The 25779-nt window shown below is 39.7% G+C and overlaps 1 protein-coding gene across 2 annotated transcripts in view; it reads left to right on the forward strand.

Annotated features, from left to right (window-relative positions):
* mdga2a (MAM domain containing glycosylphosphatidylinositol anchor 2a) overlaps positions 1-25779 on the forward strand; it is a 1048869-nt gene that overhangs the window by 934622 nt on the left and 88468 nt on the right. For both annotated transcript variants that reach the window (XM_063047135.1, XM_063047145.1), the window contains exon 12: positions 8992-9015. In XM_063047135.1, the coding sequence (XP_062903205.1) occupies positions 8992-9015 (24 nt within the window). The remainder of the gene's footprint in view (positions 1-8991; positions 9016-25779) is intronic.

Below are 25779 nucleotides of genomic sequence, written 5' to 3' on the forward strand. Positions count from 1 at the left end.
CAACATCAGAACATCCCTTCTAAGATAGGGGGCCCAAAACTGCACACAGTATTCCAAATGAGGGCTCACCAGTGTCCCATAAAGCCTCATGAACACCTCTTTACTCTTATACACTATTCCTCTTGAAATGAATGCCAACATAGCATTCGCTTTCCTTACTGCCGATCCAACCTGGTGGTTAACCTTTAGGGTATCCTGCACGAGGACCCCCCAAGTCACTTTACACTTCTGATTTTTGAATTTTCTCCCCATCTAAATAATAATCTGCCCAATTATTTCTTTTTCCAAAATGTACAACCATACATTTCTCAACATTGTATCTCATCTGCCATTTCTTTGCCCACTCTCCTAATCTGACCAAGTCTCTCTGCAATCTTTCCCTTTGTTCAACACTTCCTGCTCCTCCACCTATCTTGGTGTCATCCGCAAACTTAGCCACAAAACCATTTAATCCATAACCTAAATCATCGATATACATTGTAAAAAGAAGCGGCCCCAACACTGACCCCTGCGGAACACCACTAGTAACTGGCAACCAATCAGAATAGGATCCCTTTATTCCCACCCTTTGCTTTCTGCCTATCAGCCAATGTTCCACCCATTCCAATATCTTTCCTGTAATTCCATGGGCTCTCATCTTATTAAGCAGCCTCTTATGCGGCACCTTATTGAAGGCCTTTTGAAAATCCAAATACACAACATCCACAGCCTTTCCCTTGTCAATCTTATTTGAGATTACCTCAAAAAATTCCAATAGGTTGGTGAAGCAGGATCTTCCCTTCATGAAACCATGCTGGCTTGGGCCTATCTTGTCACGCACCTCGAGGTATTTCATAACCTTGTCCTTGAGGATCGACTCCAATAACTTTCCAACTACCGATGTCAGACTAATAGGTCTGTAATTTTCTTTTTGCTGCCTCCCTCCTTTCTTAAGCAGCGGAACTACATTTGCGACCTTCCAGTCCTCCAGAACCATGTCATAGTCTGTTGATTCCTGGAAAAACATTTCCAATGCCTCCACAATCTCCAAAGCCACCTCCTTCAGAACCCATGGGTGCACCTCATCCAGTCCAGGAGCCTTATCTATTCTTAGTCCATTTAGCTTCCCAAGCACTTTCTCTCTCGTAATCTTGACTGTACCTAATTCTATTCCCTGAGACCTCTGGCTATCAGGTATGTTGCTCACTGTGAAGACTGATGCAAAATACTCATTTAGTTCCTCTGCCATCTCTTTGTTACTCATTATAATTTCTCCAGCATCATTTTCAGTCAGTCCTATATCTAACCGTGTCACTCTTTTACCCTTCATATATTTAACAAAACTCTTGGTATCCTTTTTTATGCTAATTACCAACTTCCTTTCATAATTCATCTTTTCTTTCCTAATGACTTTCTTAGTTTCCTTCTGTAAGTTTTTAAAAGTGGTCCAGTCCTCAGTTTACTCACTAATTTTTGCTTCCTTGTACGCAGTCTCTTTTGCTTTTATTTTAGCCTAAACCTCTCTCGTTAGCCACATTTGTGCCATTTTTCCATTTATGGTTTTCTTTTTTTCTGGAATATATTTTTCCTGCACATTACTTATTTCTTGTAGAAATTTCATCCAATTCTGCTCTACCGCCACTCCATCTAGTTTACTTTTCCAATCGACCTGGGCCAGTTCTTCTCTCATACCACTGTAATTTCCTTTGTTCCACTGAAATATCGATACACCTGATACCAGCTTCTCCTTTTCAAATTTGAAACTGAACTCAATCATATTATGATCACTACTTCCAAGGGGTTCCATTACCTCCAGTTCCCTAATCATCTCCGGTTCATTACACAGCACCTAATCCAAACCAGCTGATCCCCTGGTGGGCTTATGGACAAGCTGCTCCAAAAAGCCATCCTGTAGGCATTCTATAAACTCACTCTCCTGAGATCCAGTACCTTCCTGGCTTTCTGAATCCACTTTCATATTAAAATCCCCCATAATTATCTTGACATTTTCCTTCTGACACGCTTTTTCTATTTCCAGCTGTAACTTGTAGTCCACATCCTGGCTGCTGTTTGGAGGCCTGTATATAACTGCTATTAGTGTCTTTTTACCCTTGCCATTTCTTAACTCGACCAATAAGGATTCTACCTCTTCTGATCCTATGTTCCTTCTTTCTGGTGATTTGATATCGTTGCTTACCATCAGGGCCACGCCACCCCCTTTACCTACCTTCCTATCTTTCCTATATACTGTGTATCCTTGGACATTCAGCTCCCAATCACATCCATCATTTAGCCATGACTCGGTGAAGGCCACAATGTCATATCTTTTAACCTGTAGCTGTTCAACAAGGTCATCCACTTTATTTCTAATGCTGCATGCATTTAAGTACAGCACATTTAGATCAATATCTGTTACCAATTTTGCTATATTTCTGTTGCACAGCAAATTATCCTGTCCATTCACCTGCCTGCCCTTCTTGCCATCTTTGCTGCACAGTATCTTTGTCTTATTTCTATTTTCCTCTTCCTCGACCCTAACACCCTGGTTTCCTTCCCCCTGCCAATTTAGTTTAAACCCTCCCTAACAGCTATATTAAACAATCCTGCCAGGATATTATTACCCTTTGAGTTCAGGTGTAACCCATCGTTTTTGTATAAGTCATACCTCCTCCAAAATAGATCCCAATGATCCAAGAATTTGAAGCCCTGCCCCCTGCACCAGTTACTTAGCCACATATTTATCTGCTTAATTCTGCTATTCTTACCTTCATTAGTGCTTGGCTCAGGCAGTAATCCTGAGATTATTACTCTGGAGGTCCAGCATTTCAAGTTTCTTCCTAGCTCCCAGTAATTTTCCTTCAGGACCTCCTCTCTTTTTCTGTCTATGTCATTGGTACCAACATGTACCAAGACTTCTGGCTGCTCGCCCTCTCTCCTCAGAATACTCTGGACCCAATCTGAGACAAACCGTACCCTGGCACCAGGCAGGCAACACACCATCTGGGTATCCTTGTCTGGCTCGCAAAATTTCTTGTCTGTTCCCCTCACTATGGAATCCCCTATAACTACTGCATTTCTCCTTGCTTTCTTGAACACAGTGCTGGGCAGAGTGCCAGAGTCCCATTCGCTGTGGTCTTCCTCTATCAGCTCAACTTCTCCAACAGTATCTAAAACGATAAATCGATTTCTGAGGGGGACTGTCACAGAGGTGCTGTCCACTGTCTCTCTATAGGTATTATCAATCACCTCCTCACTTTCCCTAATTAGCTAAAGGTCATCAAGTTGCAGCTCCAGATCCCTAACACGGTCCTTAAGGAGCCTCATCTCAATGCACCTGGTGCAGATGTAATGCTTGGGGAGGCTGGGGGTCTCCCAGGGTCCGCACATCTGGCATTCCAAGCACAACACTAATCCTAGATGCATACCTCTAATGTTACTGTTATTACTAAATAAGTAACCTGTAACCTACCCCTTTACTATGAGACTCAGCGGTCGCAGGAAACCTCTTCCTGTTTCCACCTAAGCCCGTTGAGCCAAAGCCCTATCACTCTGCACCCTCTCACTCCGCTGCCCACTCCGACGCTGCCCGCTGGATATGATGGTGTTCCATATATGGATATGGTGGATATGGAGGCCTTCCGCACTTTGAGGTCATGCGCTTGCACAGTTGTGCCTCTTTTATCCCAAGTAGATTAAAAAAAAATCTGAATTTTCTCCCGAAAAATGGCGATTTACTCCATTACCTGCTTGCTGTGAATCGAAAAAAAAAGTCTGCTGCATTGCTGGAGATGGCACTGCCCAGGCAGGTGAACTGCTCAACCATGGAGAGAAGGTGGTCATTAATGGTGATCCAAGGTGGTTTGTAAATGCCAAGAGGGGGCTTCTGATGGAGGTTCATTGTTTTCTTCAGACTGACCGTTAATCTAAAAGCCCTTGCAGCCTGTAGCTCATCTTCTGTGTGTGAGAGGAGCATGGTTTTCCACATATAGTAGCTCAAGAATGGGCTCTTGCATAGTTTTTGTTTGGGGGAGAAGGTGGCGACGGTTGAAGATATTTCTGTTCAGTGCAGTACTGAATGTAGATGCTCTTCAAGGTGATCTCTTTCACTTCCCGTAGCATCAATGCTGAAAAAGATGGTGTCATTCCCCAGTACTGATGGGGAATGGGTCAGACCCAACCTGACCGCTTTGGCCTTCATTGAGCTGTTGCTGGATGGTGAGGAATTTCGCGGGACAGCCAAGCTTCGACAGAATCTTCCAGTGACCATTGTAGCTGACTGTATCAAAGGCTCTGGTTAAGTCAAAGAACTCCATGTACGGTTCCATGTTCTGTTCAAGACACTTCTCCTGTATCTGGCGCAGGATGAAGGTCAAGTCAGATGTACCTTTGTTCGCTCTGGTGGGGTAACACCAGCTGCATCTGTCCACAAAAGTCCAGTTGTACAGGGCTGCCATTGTCACAACACTGCTATATGGCCCTGAAGCCTGGGTCTTGTACCCAAAGTAAATCCAGTTGCTCGAGCATGTCCATCAGCGATGCCTCCTCTCCATCATGGGTATCAGCTGCAGGATCGTGTCTCCAGCAGTGAGGCAATGAGGTCCTGGAGAAAGTTCAACTTCCAAGCATTGAAACTACTTTGCTGTTCAAGCAGCTCTATTGGTCAGGCCACGTGTTTCACATGGGCTACTCCAGGTTATCGAAAGCAGTACTCTATGGAGAACTCTCTCAGGGCAAAAGAGATCATGGTTCCCTGCACAAGAGTACAAAGACCAACTCAAACAGCAGCTCTCTCAGGCAAATATTGAGGTCAATGAGTGGCAGCAGCTGGCTTGTGACAGAGACCGCTGGAGAAAGCTGATCCACGGAGCAGCCAAGAAATTTGAGAAATCTAGCAGAGTGACTGTTAAAGAGAAGAGGAGAAGCAGGAAGGACCTTACTACTCAAGCGCTCGGATCTCAGCTGTTCCCATGGCCCTGCTGTTCCAGAGACTGCAGATCCAGAAATGGCCTCTACAGTCACCAGCAATCCTGCTGTCACTCCAGAGTACTCTTCTTCCCTCCTGATCTTTGCAAGTGAAGAACCACCCATCATCTTTCACAATGCTTTGCTCAGTTTGTGTTTAAGTCCTCTCTTTGGCCTTAAACAGATATAGAAGCCTTCATACAAAGTGGATCTCCAACTGGGACTTGCTTCTTTACCCTTGTACATTTTTAGTTCACGTATTTATTCAACGTATCAAGACTCTTCTTTTGGTTTCATTAACCTACACGACTCTTTTCATTAAGAACAGTCGTGCATTTCTTAACTAAATTCTTTCTAAACATATAACTAAGTGGATAAAGATGCAAAGCTTATGTGTGGATTATGATGCATGATAATACTAAGGTGTTCTAATGGAAGTAGCTTGTAGCACCTGTGTTTTCTGCTAATCCACACACCAGGCATGAAGTGACATATGCACTTCCATCTAATAGCAGGTAACTCCAGGTTTCCATTATTAACCCAATTTCTCCAATCAGAATGGGATTTACAACACACCTGGCATTCCTTAACTTCCTTAATCTGTCAGAGTCGGGTTAAATCAGAATCTTCCTGAAGATTCCATTTTGCCAATATCTTCCTGAGTTCTTTTACACGCCATGTTGCTGATTTCCATACCTTCAATTTCTATTTTGTTAACAAACTTCAAGATTTTGGCCCTAAGCTCAAATCCAAATCCAAGAGCACTAAGAAGTGGAAGCAGTAGCAACATTTCCAATAATTTTCCAAGCTCTTTATCCTGAGTTTTGTCAAATAATCCTCTAAGGTCATTCTTTTTTTTCCTTTCCCATCTGCCTACCAGCATGCCTCAAGTCTTTTTAGGTCAACTTGGACCAATGGAGACCTATAACTTTGTACATTTATACGTGTTTCTAAAGGTATTGATTCTGGGTTGTGTATTCATTTCACGTAGAATTATTTACTTTGAACTGCAGTCTTTGTTGAAGTTTAAGTGAATGTGACAGCCCTCTTCACATTGCAAATAGCTGTAGCAAAGAGATAAATTACCAGGTAAATCATTCTGTTTTGATTACCATGGATGAGAGAATAATTTTGGTTAGGACACCATGGTTTTTATCTGGTATTTCGTATGACAACACTTTTTTTTCCAAGTGTCACTATGCACAAGTAATTAGAAATGATACTGAATGACAGTTTTGTGGCAGTAGTTAATTGGTTTGTTAAAGACTTCTGTCTGCATTAGCCTAAGCTATTCCTTTTAAATACTTCAGGGGTTTGTTCAACCATGTGTTTCACTGTTTTTTTAAATTGAGCAGGCTGCTATTTAGATCTACTGTTGATAGCCATTTTTTTTTAAAGTACAGTATATATCAACCTGCCTTTTTCAAATAATGTCCAGGTGCAGATTGTTGGGTGTAGGCAATTTAAATGGTTTTGGCATGGACTAGATGGGCCGAAGGGCCTGTACGTGCTGTACCTCTCCATGACTCTGTTACCATAAGGAAGTTGTACCTCCAGCAGGAAGGCATTCAGGCCACTTCACATCTCCAGATGGAGAGAAATTAAAAATAACTGCAACTCAACAAAATTATGGATATGATATTTTACTATCCAACTTATTATTGTTCACCACAGAGGGACCAAAGCATATTTAATACATAGTATGGAATTATTGTAAGTAGATGTGCCATTATCCAATTATTCTGTTTCTATTTAAGGATGTAGAAGCTGAATGGAATTTCTTGTCAATGACTTATATGACGTGAAATTTGTTTTGCAGCAGAACAGTGCAAAAATAAAGTTGCTATAAACTACAAACACAAATACTGCAAAAAAAAAAGAATTAATGAGCTAGTGTTCAAGGCTTCATGGGCCATTCAGAGATTTGACAGCAGAAGAGAAAATCTGGTGCAGAGTTGTTGACTGTGAGTCTTTAGACCTCCTTCCCAATGACAGTAAATTGAAAAGGGCATGTCCCAGATAGTAAGGGTCTTTACTGGCGGTTACAGTTCATAGGTTATGGCTAAAGGCAGATAGGTGGCGCTGAGTACACGGCCAGATCATCCATGATCTTATTGAATGGTGGAGCAGGTTTGATGTTCCAAATGACGTATTCCTGCTCTAATTTCTTACGTTTCTTATATATTTTGTGAACATAGTTCAGTGTATTCTTGTTCTGCTGCTTCCATGACCAGCAAGGAATATGTGGAAGCATGATATAGAACTAATATAAGACCATAAGTCCATAAGATATAGGAGCAGAATTGCCATTTGGCCCATCACATCTGCTTCAGCATCTCATCATGGCTGATCTAATTTTCCTTTCAGACGTAATCCTCTGCCTTCTCCCCGCATCCCTTCATACACTGACCAATCAACAATTTATTCATCTCTGCCTTAAACATACATAAAGACTTGACCTCCACAGCTGCCTGCGGCAATGAATTCCACAGATTCACCGCTCCCCGGCTAAAGAAATTCATCCTCATCTCTGTTATAAAAGGACACCCCTCTATTCTGGGGCTGTGTTCTCTGGTCTTAAACTTTCCCATCATAGGAAACATCTTCTCCACATCCAATCTATCAAGGCTTTTCACCATTCGATAAGTTTCAAGGAGATCATCCCTCATTCTTCTGAATTATAGTGAATACAGGCACAGAGCCATCAAATGCTCTTCATATGACAAACCAATCATTTGTGTGAACCTCCTTTGAACCCTCTCCAGTTCCAGCACATCCTTTCTAAGATAAGGGGCCCAAACCTGCTCACAATACTCCAAATGAGACCTCACCAGTGCCTTATAAAGTCTCAACATTACATCCTTGATTTTATATGCTAGTCCTCCTGAAATGAATGCTAACATCACATCTGCCTTCCTCACCACAGACTCAAACTGCGAATTAACCTTTAAAGAATCCTGCACAAGGACTTCCAAATCCCTTTGATTTGCCTCAGATTTTTGTGTTTTCTCTCCATTTAGAAAATAGTCAATCCTTGCATTTCTCCTATCAAAGTGTATGGCCATATACTTCCCAACACTGCATTCCATCTGCCACTCCTTTAGCCGTTCTCCAAATCTAAGTCCTTCTGTAGCCTTTCTACTTCCTCAAAACTACTTGCCTCTCCTCCTATCTTCATATCATCTGCAAACTTCGCAACAAATCCATCAATTCTATCATTGACATATAATGTAAAAAGAATCGGAGCCAATATAGACCCCTGTGGAACTCTGCTAGTTACCAGCAGCCAGCCAATAAAAGCTCCCTTTATTCCGACTCTTTGCCTCCTGCCAATCATCCACTGCTTTATCCATGCTAAAATCTTTCCTGTAATACTTGTTAAGCAGCCTCATGTGTGGCACCTTGTCAAAGGCCTTCTGAAAATCACAACATCAACTAATTCTCCTTTATGTATCCTGCTTGTTATTAGACAGGTATATGGAGGATTTTAAGGTGGGGACGTTATATGGGAGGCAGGGTTTGAGGGTCGGCAAAACATTGTGGGCCGAAGGGCCTGTAATGTGCTGTACTATTCTATGTTCTATGTTATTGTTAACATGGAAAAATAGAAATGAAAAATGCTTTCTTTTTGATTTCAGTATGCAATATGAGTTTCTCTGAGTAGATGCAAAATAATCTCCAAAACACAAAAAGCTATGGCTCTCATATTTAGTACTTGGAAGTATGGAAACCAAAAAAAAAATATGTTGCATTAAAAGCAATAAAGTCCAAAATACAATTTTTATGTTATATTGAAAATTGTTCAAAGTAGCTACATTCTATTTCCTAAATTAAATATTTTGGTCCTGAAGTAGAAGTTTCATTAGATATAATCACTGTATTGCTCTGGTGAGTTTGAGGGGAGAAAATTGCAACTGAATTAATATCTTTGGTTTGGTTTGAATTGAAGTGATAGCAAAAAAAAAGGTTACAAGCAGTGAGAAAATGGAGTGGGGAGAAAGAGGATTGAATATTACGTGTCTCACACTAGCTTTTATTTTTTTTACACAGCTCCCATGACAAATCCACATTTGGGTAAGTTCTGCATTTTCTTTTTTATGACAAAAGCATTCTGTTATATTTGATTGGTTAATTCCCTGGCTGGACAATTAAGCCTACGATTTTCCTTGCTGTTTGAATTGGATCTATGTCACTTCTTTTTTACAAAATATGATGTTTAGAAACAAAATGTCTTCACTTACATGTGTTTGTGCTCCAGTAGTTTGCAGAATATTAACATTGAAAGACATGAACATTTTTTGTTTTATTACCTCCCAATATAACAATTCCTTGCAAATCTGTTCTCTCCCATCGTTCACTTTTTCATGAGACAGTTGAAAACTTTTCAGACCTCTGATCCCAATGCCCTGAAGCAACTGCTTTGTTCTGGGTTAAAAATGATTATTATCCAAGACTGACTGAATAAACAGTAGATCGAGCCATCTGGGCTTGTAGAGCAAATGTAGAGTTAAATATAGAATTGGATGCATTCTCATAGCCAGGGGTTAGTCCTCGCAGGAACACCAAGACCATTCATTTGAACAATGGACAATGGCTGCAAAACAAAAGGCATGGTTATGGGAATTTATATTTTTGAGTAAAATTAGTTGATTTTGAAGATTTTTAATTATTTTTGGTAATTGCCTAATTTATTTTTGTGAATCTGTATCAGTGGAGTATTGAAAAGTATTTCTTAATAGCTTTTAATACCTGGCAAATCTTTCAGCATAACTCAGCTTTTTTGTGTGTGGGACATTCACACTGAGCATCAGCAAATAGCAGCAAATTGATCTAACTGGACCTACAATATCCAAGTTTATTGTTGGTTCCAACATTGACAGTGAGCATAGGCAGCTTAGCATTCGCTGCAAGTTCTGACACTTGTTGTACAGGACTTCATGCAGAGCTAACACAGAATACCCTCATCTTGTAGGAATTGAAACAGCCCTGGACAGCTGCAGAATAAATGCCAACAGTGATGATATTGCTGTAGTATATCCTTTCAGATCTTCAGTTACCAAAACAGTTACAGGACGCAGTAGTTTCAAGGAGAGTCACTTATTCTGATTAGAGCAACAAAGAACTTCATGCATACGGTACATAGATCGTATTGATGATGTCACTTGATGCTGATACTAACCAAGTCCTATTCACACCTCACTGCTTACTTTCTTTGCAGAAAAGTAAGTAAAAGAAAATACACATTGTCATTACAGATTGGGTCTACTGTCCTTAGCTGGTTTGACTTTCTCTACGGGTAGGATATGAATGATTCATATGCCTTGTTATACAACTGCTGTACAGTACATGCTGATTTTGAAACATGTTTGTGCCAGTGCTGGGTTTTTTTCTTTGCACATTAAAGAAGTGTCACTCTACTCGAGCTTCCTCTATACTTATATGTTTACCCTCAGCTTCTTCCACTAATTGCAAACTTAGGCCATTTCCTATGTTTTGATTTTGCATCAAGAATGACTGTAGCCAATTGACTAAGAAAAGCATCTATTCCCACTGATCTGCCTGTTTTACTTGCACTTCCTGAGCCTACAACTAAGGTGTTTCAAGATCAGGACACATTTGTTGCAGCCACAGACTTTGTACAGTCCATGAGGCTTACAGATATTTTTGTTTCTCTCTTTCTAATTCTCTGCCATCTGTAATGTACCCTAAAATGGATCTTTCATTCTGCTAAAACTGCCAGTAATTTACACGTATGGTATCAAATACATGTCGCAGGAATTGCAAGCAGTATTATTTCTTCTAAATGCAACAGTAAGGAATTCCCCACACCTTGTCCTTGTATCAGATATGCTATGAAGTCATACAGTCCTCTAATTTAATAACTCAGTTACGTAACTATAAATACACCACAGTAGTCTCTCAATAGATTTAGTGAAGTGTCTTTTTACTCAAGCAGACTTTGCTTAAGGTATGTAAACCCGTCAGAGGATGAAAATGTCTTCAGTCTAAATAAAGTGATAAATTTTTATAAGTGTAGCATCAGGACAGATGTCAGAAAACTTTTGTTCCAAAAAGGGTAACTTTGGAATGGACATTGTATCGGCCTCCCTGTCTACTTTCATGTTCATATGCCCATATTCCTTTTCTCTGTACTCTATTGGCTAAGCAGCTTCTCGTGAAAGGTGTATACTTAACAGTGAGCAAGGTTAATTAAATGAAATTTACTCAGAGATTTATCTTCTAAAACCTATGCAAACATATGAATATTTCTTTGGGTCACTAAACACTGCATAATTGTTAGTAAAGGCTGAACTTTGTTTACCTTGTAGTTTGGCTGATAGATAGGGTCATAAAATAATTTTTTGGTCCACTAGTTTTCATAAATCAAAGCATTGAGTACAGGCGATGGGATGTTGTACAAGACGCTGGTGAGGCCTAATCTGAAGTATTGTGTGCAGTTTTGGTCACTTACCTACAGGAAGGATTTATTTATTTATTCATTCATTCATTCATTCATTCAATGAGATACAGAACGGAATAGACCCTTCTGGCCCTTCGAATTGTGTCGCTCAGCAACACCCAAATTTAACCCTAGCATAATCATGGGACAATTTGAAATGACCCATTGTAAACAAGGATGAAAGAGTACAGAGAACATTTACAAGGATGCTGCCGGGTGTGAGGACCCGAGTTATATAGAAAGATTAAATTGTCACAGTCCAGTCCTCATTTCGGTTAATTTCCTTTCCCCCGTGTTCTACCTGGTTCTTTGATTAAGGCACCTGATTCTCATCTGAACCGGCAACATAAAAACTCCGGCTTACTTCTACTCAGGGCCAGACCATTACCTCAGCCAGTGCGGCAATGCACATTCCGGGCTGCCGAGAATAGTGGACTCTTAAGTTGCTTCGGTGCCTGGGGTCGCTTTGGGAATTCTGTCGTATTCGTGTCCAGCTGAGTGTTGCCAGCCGATTGCCGCTACTCCGAGTCAAGATGCGAGTTCTGTCATTTTCGTGTCCAGCTGAGGATTGCTGACCGTTTGCCGCTACTCTGAGTCGTGAACTCTGTCCCTTCGTGTCCAGTTAAGTGATTGCCGGCCGTTTGCCGCTTCAGGTGCTACTCTGTTTCAGGATACGAATTGTCTGTCGTTGTCTGGTTTTGTCGTCTCATGTCCAGCTGAGGATTGCAGGCCGTTTGCTCGTGCCCGAATCCAAGTCCGGGTTCCGTGTCCGAGTCCAAGTCCAGGTTCCGTGTCTAAGTCCAGGTTCCATGTCTAAGTCCAGGCTTCATGTCCAAGTCCAGGCTCCTCCAGTTTGTTGTCCAACATTCATGTCCACGTAAGCACCTAATCCTTGCTCTCTGGCTTTCCTTGCAACTATTAATAAACACTCTTCTGTTAATGCTACCTACGTGTCTGTGTCCTGCACTTGGGTCCACTTCCCTAAGCCATTGTAACATAAATAGGTCAGGACTTTCTTTCTTGGAATGTAGAAAATTGAGAGGAGATTTGATAGAGGTATACAAAATTATGAGGGGTATAGACTGGGTAAATACAATCGGGCTTTTTCCACTGAGGTTGGTTGGGATTACAATTAGAAGTCATGGGTTAAGGGTGAAAGGTGAAATATTTACAGGGAACATAAGGGGAAATCTCTTCCCTCAAGTGGGTCGTAAGAGTCTGGAATGAGCTGCCAGTGCAAGTGGTGCATGTGAGCTCGATTTCAATGTTTAAGCAAAGTTTGGATGGGTACATGGATGGTAGGAGTATGGGGGGCTATGGACCAGTGCAGGTCGATGGGATTAGGCAGGTTAAGTTGTTTCAGCATGGACTAGATGAGCCGAAGGGCCTGTTTCTGTGCTGTACTTGTCAAATACTCTGTGACAAGTTTGCTTAGGGACAAAACAATGGCCAAGTGACAGTCATCTACATTTCATTCTCTGCTTGCAGGCATATCATGATGTACATCACAGAGTGATTATAGCGATACAGGCCGCGCATACCGCGGAGTAGTGAACAGTAAATTTAGATCAACCTTTCATCTAAAGGGGGCCCCTTTCAATGACGTGCTTAGAAATTTTCAAACAGGAATTTACAATATTGTGCTCTTTTCGTGATAAAGCAATATTTTGATGTGTTGACAGACTGTCCATCCTTCTAGTGGAACATTCAAACCACTGGAACAGGTGGGAATTGAGGAAAGATCAGAGTCATGGTGTGGTAGACATGTACAAGAAGAAACAGGCCCCTCAGCCCACCAGCTGTACACTGACTGTCAAGCATCCATTTACAGTGATCCTCCACCAGTCCCATTTTATTCCCACACTCTCATCGATTCCCCGCAGACGCTATCACTCACCTGCACACTGTTGGCAGTTTACAGTGACCTATTAACCTACAGCACATGCCTGGCACATAGGAGGAAACTGGAGCATCTGGAGCATGTGGTCACAACTCCACACAGACAGCACTGGAGGTCAGGACTGAATCTGGATCACTGAGCTGTGAGGCAGCAAATCGGCCAGCTGCACTACGGTACCACACATCTTCCAGCTCTTCAAAATCACTGCTCACCCTTCCCCTTTCCACCTGCAGTACCGGTGGATCGCCAAGATCTAAAGTACATCTCATTAAATGATGTCTTACAGCAACTTAGTCTGAGAACCAGGCAACCAAAACACTGCAATTTCCTTTTTTACCTTGAGGACCTAGCTTTAAGCCCAGCCTCATCTAATGTGATGGAAAATACTTTGTTCTTTTTTCCTGGTCAGAAGTTGTTTTGGTGAATCAAATATCTGTCCAGTTCCATGTGCATGTGGTCCTGTAACTTAAAACTAATGCTGGGAAACTTTGGGAAGGAGAGGATTGAAAAAGACCCATTGAGAAAGGTTTGGCAGCTCCAAAGTTCAAAATGACTTTCTGTGCTTATAGTCATCTCCCAATATACTGTAATCCACAGATTATTGGATACTTCACCCCACTTTTAATTCTTCTTTCAGATGTTATACAACAGCACATTAAATTGTCCAGTGAACCGGGTAAGTTTAAAACAAATGAAGGGAACATAATCCAGGTGAGCTTTAAAAGTGAATGTGGGAGACAACCCAGTTAGATTCAAGGGTTTCTGGGAAACAGGGGCCAGGTGAGTTCAAAGGGAGAGAGGAGGTTGCTCCCTGGTTGATATAAAGGGAGCAAGTCAACAGAACCTGTTAAGAATCCACAAAGGTGTACGAAACAGGAGCTGTTTTGCCTTAAAGCAAGTGTGGGAAACAGGCTGCAATGAGTTTAAAGGGTTTCAGGAAATTGGGCAATGGAGCCCCAATGTATTCTAGGGGAGTGTGGGAAAATGGTGCTGTAGTGATTATAGGGGAAATAGTAGTGAGAAATAGAACCTCAATCTGTTGACCCGGGCTACGTCCACACTACACCGGATAATTTTGAAAACGATGCTTTTTCTCTTCATTTTGACCCTCCGTCCACACTAAAGCAGCGTTTTCATCCCCTGAAAACAGAGTTTTTCAGAAACGGTCTCCAGAGTGAATAAATCTGAAAATGCCTAATATCCGGTGTAGTGTGTATGGGGTAAACGGAGAGATTTAAAAATGCTGTCATGACAACACCACAACAACAATGCTTTTTCTGCTTCTGCTTGGTACTGCGCAAGCACTGCCGTACGGCTGTTATAACGCGCAGTCGGTGTGAACGGTGTGAGAGTTAAATTGTAAAGTGAGCCTTTTTTTGACTATTTAAAAACGCTGTCATGACATGCCAGAACAGATAGCCGCAGCGCGACATTTCGTTGTTTTCTTTAACGCAACTCCCCACATAACCTAACAATTTCGGAACAGACGGCAATGAGACTGAAGCCAGAAGAGTTAGAAATGTACTCACCAAGTACCTTGACCCATAGCTTACTGAATAAATAAGTATACCCACCTTGCCCTATTTTCTGTCCTTGCTTGGATGAAGGTGGTTTGTCTATTTATGCAAGTACTGTACTTCTCTGACAATAGATGTGTAACAGCCTAATGTAATATTGTATGGAAATACAAGATAACACTGATGCAGACATGTTTTCATACATTTAACAAGGTACTTCATTAATGCAACAGAGTTAGTCAGTTTTTCAATGTTTGTCGTCAGCCGGGTCATACTGTCTGTGAACTCCCTGTCGGTTGCCTCTATACACTCCAGTATTTGTTGTTTTTTAGTTTTAAGTCCTCCTGTGCGAGAGCCAAGAGCAATTCCTTTTAAGTTTTTCTACTCCGTAACTGGACAAACGTGCACCAAGTATATCGTTTCCTCTTTGCTTGTTTTCTGTGTGTCCTGCGCATGCCCAGTAGGAGGAGATTCGCTCAAATATCCGTCTAATGTGGACAGAGATATTTTGAAAAACGCTTAGTGTGGACGCCTGTCGTTTTTACTCAAAACTGGCGTTTTCAAAATTATCCGGCGTATTGTGGACGTAGCCCCAGTGAGCCAAATGCTGAAACAATGAGTTTGTCAAGTTATCAGAGATTAACCGTATATAGTTGCATTCATAAACTAAACTACCAGGGAACTACTAGCTGAAAAGAAAACTCAGTTAAACTGAGTACTTTAGTGAAGTTGTGTATAACCATTGAATACAATGACTTCCATTTATAAACATCTCTGTTGGGCCAGGGAATTGACAGGGAGGTGTACCTTCATGATTTTGTCATGAGACAAAATACATACATGGAACATACATGGTACATACAAAATACATACATGGTACATGAAACTGATCTACAAATTTCTCAGGCAAAGATGTGAAGTGCTTATGAATTGACAAAGTACATAGAAATCCAGTGTGTCAGACAAGTCCAGTTTATATTTTTTTGTTAATTCTAACAGTTTTTCATAATTGTAGGTGAGACTGTTCATGTCTGTGAAGGAGTGAATTTTTAATGGTTGGTGAGGACCCTTAATTGAGAGAAAAATTGAAGTGGGAATTATAAAGTGAAGAACAACAGAAAATGTTGAAATTGAACAAACATAATTTATGGAAGTATAACCAGCAGACAACTGCACCAAGCAATTTTAACATTGACAAGGTTTATTCAACAGCTTGACCAGATGCTTTTTATGATGAACTAAATTATAGCTAATCTGAAAATATTATTTTTTTTGTGAGTACAATACATCCACAAGACACTAATGCAATTAATTTATTCTGCAAGTAAAACTTAGTTAATACCTTATGTGCTCAGGAAATCTAAATATTGCTTATCATATTGATGAGTTTAATAATCACGATGGACATTAACTGTTGTGTACTGGTAATTCCAAATGTGCAATGTTCCCGTCAGTGATAATTCATTACTAAGAGCAGAAAAAGACCCAGTTTGGTGGGATATTAACCAGCTTAATTACAGAGACTGAAGCCTAATTACAGCTCAGGGTTTTTACACAGCCTTTCAGAAATGAAATACAGGCTTCCGCTGTGTGAGCCATACATGGCATCCCTTCAAGGAGGTCACTTGTAATGGATCATTGAACACTCCTTGGGCTGAATTACAAAAATCAGACCGAATTTACATCAAAGGCAGTACAGATATATCAGAACACTGCTCTATGGAACAACTTCAGCAGTTATCAGAAGGTCAGCAAAAGATGGTTTTAGAGCGGATGCTTTCAAGTGTCAGTGTAATATTTATTGAAGAGATAAAGTGCTACGTGATATGAATGAGATGGATAGATACGATTAAGATACGAAGATAAAAAATTAATAGGGAGACATATCCATTGATATAGTGAAAGGTACAGACAGACATGAAATTAAAACATCATGAAACATTAGAATATTGTGTTTCTGCTTCCACAAAACTCCATAAATGTATATTTGTTTCAAATGGATCAAAAAATCACTGGAATGACAGTTTGCTATATTCATTAACTGTGATGTAGACCATAGTTGATGTCCATCATGTATCAGTAAATGCAGTAATATCAGATTCAATCATATTAAATTAAAACATCATTATACAGTTAATTACACTGATGTACAGTTAGCTCAGTGTTGGCAAGATATTAAGATATATTGACAATATTATTAATTTAATTTGGAATAAAATGTTATATTTCCAATGAGAAGAATGGCATCAAGATATTAATAACAACATGAACAATTTAATTAGTGAGTAATGAACTATTAAAGAGACTTTCTATTAGAGGATCAAGTTAGATCTGTGAACTGTTTCACTCAGTATGCAATGTCTTCTGGATTTTAGTGTGGTCAGTTGTGTAAAAGATAAAATGGGCATGGAATTATTATACTAATATTTAAAATTTATTAATAGGATTCACAATAAAATATAATGTGAAATTATATTCACAATGTAGCTAATAAATAAAACAGCTAGTATTTTAATAGTACCTTGAGACTACAAACATATCTCAAGCCACATCACAACAGTAATCATTAAAAATGAACATTGGGCCAAGAGAAGCCATAAAGTAATATCAATGAATTGATGGTTTTTATATTGATTGCTGATGTAGTTGTACAACCATGGATTGGGGAGGGGGGAAATTGGGAAAGTAGAGTTTTGGAACAGGTGAGAATAATTAAAGTGACTAATAGAAAAGCATGGCTTGATTATGCTTTTACACCCTGGACTTTGCTCAGTGATATGTGGCCACAACCTCCTTAAAAGGAGGTCAGCAATGATTGAATCAAGAGATGGCAATGGCTTGGAAAAGATTTTCAGCAGAAAGTAAAATGAAATAGAGATTGAAGGCAGAAAAGATTATGGAAGTAGATGTGGACATTCTTTATATATGAAAATAATGTAAGATTTGAAGTTTGGCTCTCAGCAATGAATGAGTTTATTTAATGCAATTTCTGTCAAGGCTGTGAAGAGAAAGAAAGAATAAAGTTTCTGTTGTGATGGCATCAGTTGCTTCTCAATAGTTAGTTGGAAGAAATTATGGCTTCTTGAAAACTGGTTGGATTTTGGACAGCGGTTAGCATATCATTGTACAGTGTCAGCTGTAAGATCAGGGTCCGATTCCTGCCACTGTCTGTAAGGAGTTTATACATTTTCCCCATGACCATATGGGCTTTCTCCAGGTGCTCCAGTTTCCTCCTACGTTCCAAAGACCTGTGGTTAGGGTTATTAAGTTGTGCTTATGCTTTGTTGGCTCTGGAAGTGTGGTGACACTTGCAGGAGGCCCTGCACAATCCTTGCTGATTTGATTTCAATGTTAAAGTAAACTTACTATCAAAGTACATATATGTTGATGTGGTATTGATGTGGATAGAGAATTGGTTGGCAGACAGGAAGCAAAGAGTGGGAATGAATGAGACCTTTTCAGAATGGCAGGCACTGACTATTGGGGTACCGCAAGGCTCAGTGCTGGGACCCCAGTTGTTTACAATATATATTAATGACTTAGACGAGAGAATTCTGAATTCAGAGAAAGGAGCACCAGAATGAGTATTATAGGTCACAATGCCATTGTGTTAGTTTGGATGGGGTAAATGATGTAAATTGCAGCCAGATCTCAAGGATGCGGTAGAGTGAGCAATAGGTGAGAAAGACTGGAGGGAGCATATTGTTGCTACATAATTTGTTAAACTTCATGTAATTGTTCATTTTTATGCACCTATCTGAACCAACTAGTTTTAAATTAGCAAAAACAAATCTACCTCACAAATAGAATTGGATTATGTAAATTAAGCTTAATTATAACTTCATTTATATGGATTATAAATCGTCACCCACTTGAAATGGAAATTATTCTCTCATACACATAATTGAACACTCTTCCTTTGAAACTAATGAGGATATTGCTTTAAAAGTAAAGAGCTGTTGACTTACATTTTGTCATAATTAAAACAAAGATGTATTAGCATAATTAACTTATATTTGTTTCCAACTTTGCAAAACTATTTCTATGATTAAGTAATAGAATAGAATAGAATTTATAAAGTTGAAATAGAATGTTCTATTTTAGAAAGGTAATATTTTGACTTTTAGGGTAAATTGACACAACTGTCTCTAGGCTTTTCATTGCTCTGCAGTACCTCCTTTTCATTCTGAATTATTATTCGTGCAATGCACATGTAATACAATGCCCATTTTCTTCATTGGTAAAATGTAGTTAGTATATTAATGCTGCACAAGGCCACTGCTGAAAACATCGTAGCAGTAATTGGACTTGCAATATTTATCTATCTCACTAAGAATAGCGCTAAATATTTTTACAATAAATTGAACACAAAGGCTTACAGGATGCTCCTCACATCCCAGAGTGAGGGAATTTTTAAGTGCCTATTTTAAATGTAGGTTTATAAATGAAAGTTAGCATTTGCTAAATTGTTTTCTCAGCCATTACAGTACTTAACAGGGCATGATTAAGGCTGCTTAAACATTGGTCCACTCAAAATTTCTCTGTGGTGCTTTACAGGGTATTTAATAAGAGGTCACATTTAATTACAGTCACCTCTATTGTATTCACATTGCGATTATAAAAAGAATACTTTTCTGAACTGCATTTTCATGCAAACTACACATGGGTTACAAAACACTGAAGTTTTTAAAACAAGCTCAGACTGGGAATTTTCAAGAATACTACGCAGTTCCTAATGTTTGAGCTAAGCACCGCTCTAATGCCATATTTCAGTTTGCTGAAGGCACCAGTGTCGTCGGCCGAATCAAAGGTGGCGATAAATTTGCACATAGGAGGGAGTATGAAAATCTGGCCAAGTGGTGCCACATTAACAACCTCTCACACAATGTTAGCAAGACAAAGGAGCTGGTTATTGACTTCAGGAGGAGGAAAGCGGGGGTCCATAAGCCGGTCCTCATTGGGAGATCAGAAGTGGAGAGAGTCAGCAACTTTAACTTCCTTGACGTTATTGTTTGAGAGGATCTGCCCTGGGCCCAGCACATAAATGCCATTACGAAGGAAGCACGGCAGTGCCTCTATTTCTTAGAAGATTCACATATTTAAAACTTTGACAAACTTCTGTGTAGTGAAGAGTATATTGGCTGGTTACATCATGGCCTGATATTGAAACACCAAAGCCTTGAATGGAAAGCCCTACATAAAGTAATGGAATTGGCCCAGTCCATCACAGGTAAAGCCCTCCCTATCACTGACACATCTATACGGAGTGCTTTTGCGGGGCGGGAGCATCCATCATCAAGGCCCCTCTCCATCCAGGCCATTCTCTCCTTTCATTGTCTCCATCAGGAAGAAGGTACAGGAGCTACAGGACCAACACCAACAGGTTCAGGAACAGTTACTACACCTTAACCATGAGGATAACTTCACTCAACCCACTACTAAACTGTCTCCACAATCTATGGACTCTTCATCTCATATTCTCAATATTTATTGCTTATTTATTATTTTTTCTTTAGTATTTTCACAATTTTCTTGTCTGTTGCATTTTGTTTATGCATCCTGTTGGGTGCAGTCTTTCACTAATTCTATTGTGTTTGTCTGATTTACTGTGAATGCCTGCAAGAAAATTAATGTTAGGGTTGTATATAGTGCCATACGTGTATATTGATAATAGATTTAATTTGAACTTTGAATGGTTTGTATAGTATGCTTACACTATTTCTATTTACCTTCTATTTTAACCAAGGCACAGAATTGTTAATTCAAATAGTTTAATAAATGGTTGAATGATAGGACTACGTAACTACTAAATTCATAAAGGTAATGCATATCTATTGCAAATGTAGTTCTTTATATGGATTCAAGTTGCATTAAAAATTGACTTTAATATCTTTGAGAAAAGTGCCTGCAAAAACCAAAAGGCTTCTGAACAATCTAATTATGGCACATGCAGCTGCCATAGCTATCATAGATCATGCAAATCTGGCTCTGTAATGCTTAGTCACATAAAACACTACATTTTAAGTTGCTAAATCCTTTGAGCTCATAGATGAAAGGATGACAAAACTGGCAAGTTCTAAAGGATTTGCACTAAGGAATAGAATGAACCTCTGGTATGTGGATACCATCTTTGATTTATTTTCATCATTTCAGTCTCATTTTTCCCTTTGTTGAACGTGGCCAAAAGTGACTTTGAAGGGACAGTTTGAAGTGAACATGCAAGAGACACTGGATTTATGAAGATCTGCTTTTGACTGAAATGTGAAAACAATTTTTCCCATTACCGCAAGAACTTCTCTATGTCACCGATATCTTTGACAAAGTAATTCACCTCCTGGTAGTCAGGTATAAAAAAATTAAATATTAGACACTGAGACGCATTAGTTGTTAGACCAGATGACCATGAGATTTTTGTTTCAGTAGGTGTACTTGATGTCAACAGAACGGAATTCAATTTGGAGTTAGTCTTTTTCTAGTTCTCTGTAATTCTTAAACTGCCTGGTTCCTGGCTAAGTATTTATATATCTGGCCTTTCTCTGTAATTTTTTATATTCCTTCCTGTTGTGTTTTTTATAGGAACCGTGAGTTACTCATAAAGACACATATACTGGAAGAACATAACTAGAACTTTTATTTAACAGCAAATAGAAACCATGTCTTAACATACAAGCTTCTCGATCATTCTGTCAGTTATGCGCCTGCTCATAACTCCGTCCAATCACGTTCTTACATGTGACACGTGATATCACCCCATTTTCCTTTCCTTAAAAAGAAAACAATTAGCAACATTAATCAGAACAAATACATAATTTAACATGTCTCTATCAGTCTCTCTGGGGATTTACTAACACGAGTAGACCTAAGTAGTTCACACAGTTCTTGTGTTTCATTGTTATTTTCATGTTTCGTCTGGTCTGCATCAGTAAGGGGAAACTCTGAAGTTGGCTCTTCCTTGAGGTCTTTAAGAAGAAATTGTAATTCATTCATTAACTGTGTAATCTCTTTTTTATGCTGAGACTTCATCATTTCAATAAAACTTCTCAATTCCTTCACTTGTGCTTTCATTTCTTCAAATGGATCCTGATTCTTGCCACTCTTCGGCTTCAGATCAGTATTGTACTGTACCGGTAAGTTTGGTTTTGGTGGCGGGGCTTTGTCAGATGCTGGTAACAAAGGGATGGGTCTGGGATCTTTCTTTATGACTTCTTTTACTTTTGCCGCATTGGAACCAAATTCTGTTCTCTCTCTCTCTCTTTCATCAAGTCACTGTATTCTGACTCTGTGTCACTGTCCAGGACTAAAACTCTTTTTACCAAGTTCAGTTTCTCACAGGCAGATAGACCCAGTATTGACTATACATTTTTTGGCACTACCACAAATGAAAGCATGTGCTCAATATTCTTGTGTGATACTTTGACCACACATGTTTCTTTAACTGGAATGTCTGCACCTGAATACCCAGTCACTTTTATATTTGTCTGATGTAACTTTGGTCTTGGCTTTAATGCATTAAACTCAGATTCTGCAAGAACATTTACTTGTGCTCCAGTATCCAGTTGAAACAGAATATTGTTTTAGTTCACTTGCAATGGCATAGTCCAGTCATTCTTACTTTCTTTGTTTTCACAAAGCAAATCAATGTAAAACTCCTCACGTTCATTTTCAAGTACTGCATTTACATGTTTTATTTCCTTTCTACTTCTGCAACAGCGTGAAAAATGATTAATCTTACCACAGTTGTTGCACAGTTTCCAATATGCTGGACAGATTTTAGGTCGGTGCTGCCACCCACAGTGATCACAAAGTTTTTTTTTCAAACGACGTCTTGCTCTCTATTGGTTTCTAGTCGCTTCATTATTTTTTCTAACATGTTCATGGTTATTCACAGCGTGTTCGCTGCAGTTCTCAATAAAAAGCTCTTTAGCCTGTGACTTTACGGTTTCTGGAGCTTTTCAGAGAATCAAAGCTTTTTCCAAATTTACGTCTGGTTCCCTTAAGAGTCTTTCTCTCACAGCATTATCCAGAATGCTGCAAACAATTCTGTCTTTAACAAGAGATTCCGTCAGCTCTGCAAACTCGCTTGTCTTACTGTGGTTTCTCAATTCTGTAACAAATTGATCAATCGTTTGACCAGCTTTCTGCTTGCATGTAAAGAATTTATACTGTTCATATGTCACATTGCGCTTCGGTATACAAAATCACTCAAACTTGTCGATTATTGCTCTTAGGTTCAAATTATCTCCATCTTGAAAAGTAAGATGGTTATATACCTCAATTGCGTCATCCCCAATCACGTGGAATAGAACTGCAGCTTTTGTTTTCTCCATTTTATTATCTGCTCCGATTGCCAATAAATAAATTTCAAAACTCTGTTTAAATCTTTTCCAGTTTTCAGCTACATTTCCAGTCAGCTGAAGTGTTGATGGGGGTTGCAAAACTTCCATTGTTAAAGCTGTTAGCAAACAAAGAAAAAGTTCACACTTTTTTTTCCAATTATTTTCGCTTCTCCCATGTTAGCAAAACGAATTATTCTTCCAGACTGACTTCTGACACCATGTTGTGTTCTTTATAGGTACCATGGGTTACTCATAAAGACACATATTCTGGAAGAACATAACTAGAACTTTTATTTAACAGCAAACACCAACCACATCTTAACATACAAGCTTCTCAATCATTCTGTCAGTTCTGCTCATGCTCATAACTCCGTCCAATCACATTCTTACACGTGACATGTGATATCACCACACTTCCCACGGTCTGGATTTTGTTGTTCCATCCCAAATATCCCAAAACTGAGGAGGAAGTTAAGAGTCAAGCTTATTGGTGTGTCTGGAACTGCATATAAGACAGACAGTGTGAGAGGATGGCAGAATTCCTTCCCTAGAGCACATCAGTGAATCAGATTGTTTTTTTAATGATGATCCAGTTGTTTCATAGCTACTGAGATTAGCTTTTTTAATTCCAATGTATTTATTACTTTGTTTTAAATTTTCCAATTGCCATGGAGCATCTGGACCTGTGTCTCTGGATCAATGGTCCAGAAGCCAGTGAGATGATCAAATAATTTATCTCTGTGTTGCCGTGCCTCTGAGACATTTAGTTTGGGTTTGCTGCTGGAAGACTCTGTAGCTTGACATTTTCATGTCAAAAATTATATGCTGTTGAAAGTACTGTGCTGGCACCAGCTTCCAAATCAAGGGTCATGATCAGTCAGTGACAATCCAGCAGTCCTCTACAATCTCGTGAAATCAAATCTGCAGTATTTTCAGAGAGGTGATGCAAAATTACTGGATGAAATCCAGTCACAGAATCATAGAGCTGTATAGTAAGGAATCAAGCCCTTTAAACCACATCATCTATACTAGTCGAGATGTATGTCCAAGTAAGTCCCAAGTCTGGGCCATATCCTACTGAATCTTTTCTATCCATGTACCTGTTCTAATTTCTCTTCAATATTGTAATTGAATCCTCTGGCTACTCATTTCACATACCAACCATTTTCTATTTGAAAAATCTTCCCCTTGGGTCCCCTTCAATTTTTCTTCTGTAATAGATTGTGTCTTTGTCTTGTAGTTTTAGGAGTCCCTGACCCTATGACCCTTAGGCTTCAATATCTCTGTAAGGTCATCCCCTCAGCTTCCTGTGCTATTCACCTACCTTGCCTCATGGTGTAGCTCAAGTCCTGGAGTCCTGGTGCCATTCCCGTGACTTCTTTCTCCACTCCTTCCAGCTTAATGATATCCTTCCCATAACTGGGCCACCAGAATTACACACAATCCTTCAAATGTGGTCTCATCGACAACAAGTATTATTGTAATATGACATCCCAACTCCTGTACTTAATGTCCTGTCAGATGAAAGCAAACACACTAATGCCACTTTCACCATCCTACATACCTGTATCTCCACTTTCAGAGAACTATGTGTCTGTACCCTTAGGTCTCTTTGTTCCACAGCACTCTTGAGGGCTCTGTCATTGGCACTGGTGAGGCTTCACCTTGAGTATTGCGAACAGTTTTGGGCCCCTCATCTTAGAAAAGATGTGCTGGCACTGGAGAGGGTTCAGAGGAGGTTCACAAGGGTGATTTTCGAATGAAAGGGTTATCATACGAAGAACGTTTGATAGCTTCGGGTCTGTACCTTCTGGAATTTACAAGGATGAGGGGAAAACTCATTGCAACCTTTTGAATGTTGATAGGTCTAGACAGAGTAGATGTGGAAAGAATGTTTTCCATAGTGGAGGAGTCTAGGACAAGAGGGCACAGCCTCAGAATTAAACGGTGTCCATTTGAAACAGAGATGCCCGCAGAGAATTTTCTTTAGCCAGAGGGTGGTGAATTTGTGGGATTTGTTACCACAGGCAGCTGTGGAGACCAAGTCGTTGGGTGTACTTAAGGCAGAGCTTGATAGGTTCTTGACTGGACTCAGCATCAAAGGTTACGGGGAGAAGGTCAGAGAATGGGGCTGAGCAAGGGACAAAAGGATCAGCAATGATTGAATAGTGGAACAGACTCGATGGGCTAAATGGCCTAATTCTATTCTCATGATCTTATGTTCCTTTAAAATGTTATATGGTGTAACATTGTACAGTATAAAAAAAGTGAATTAATATTACATTAGAGACTGACATGGTACAGGTGCAGTATCCAATAGTCCAGAAAATCTGCTTGCCTGGCAAAACTAAAGTCCCAAGTGTGCCTGGATATCAGAGTTTTACTGTACGTGGGGAAAAAAAATTCTTGCAACGGTTTGCAATTTCCAAAGTTAATTTTCTAAACTCATAAAAGCTGATTTGGTTAAACCACATAAAACTTGCTGGCAGATTGATGAATCTAGCACAAAGCTATTCACATTGGGAGCTTACAGTGATACCTCAACTCTCAAACGATAGAAAAGCTGCTGCTATTCATAGCTGAACACCCCACACAGAATCATCATCAAGCACCACAGCACAGAGA

The sequence above is a fragment of the Mobula hypostoma genome, chromosome 1 (assembly GCF_963921235.1).
Source record: "Mobula hypostoma chromosome 1, sMobHyp1.1, whole genome shotgun sequence".
In the NCBI taxonomy this organism is placed as follows: Eukaryota; Metazoa; Chordata; class Chondrichthyes; order Myliobatiformes; family Myliobatidae; genus Mobula; species Mobula hypostoma.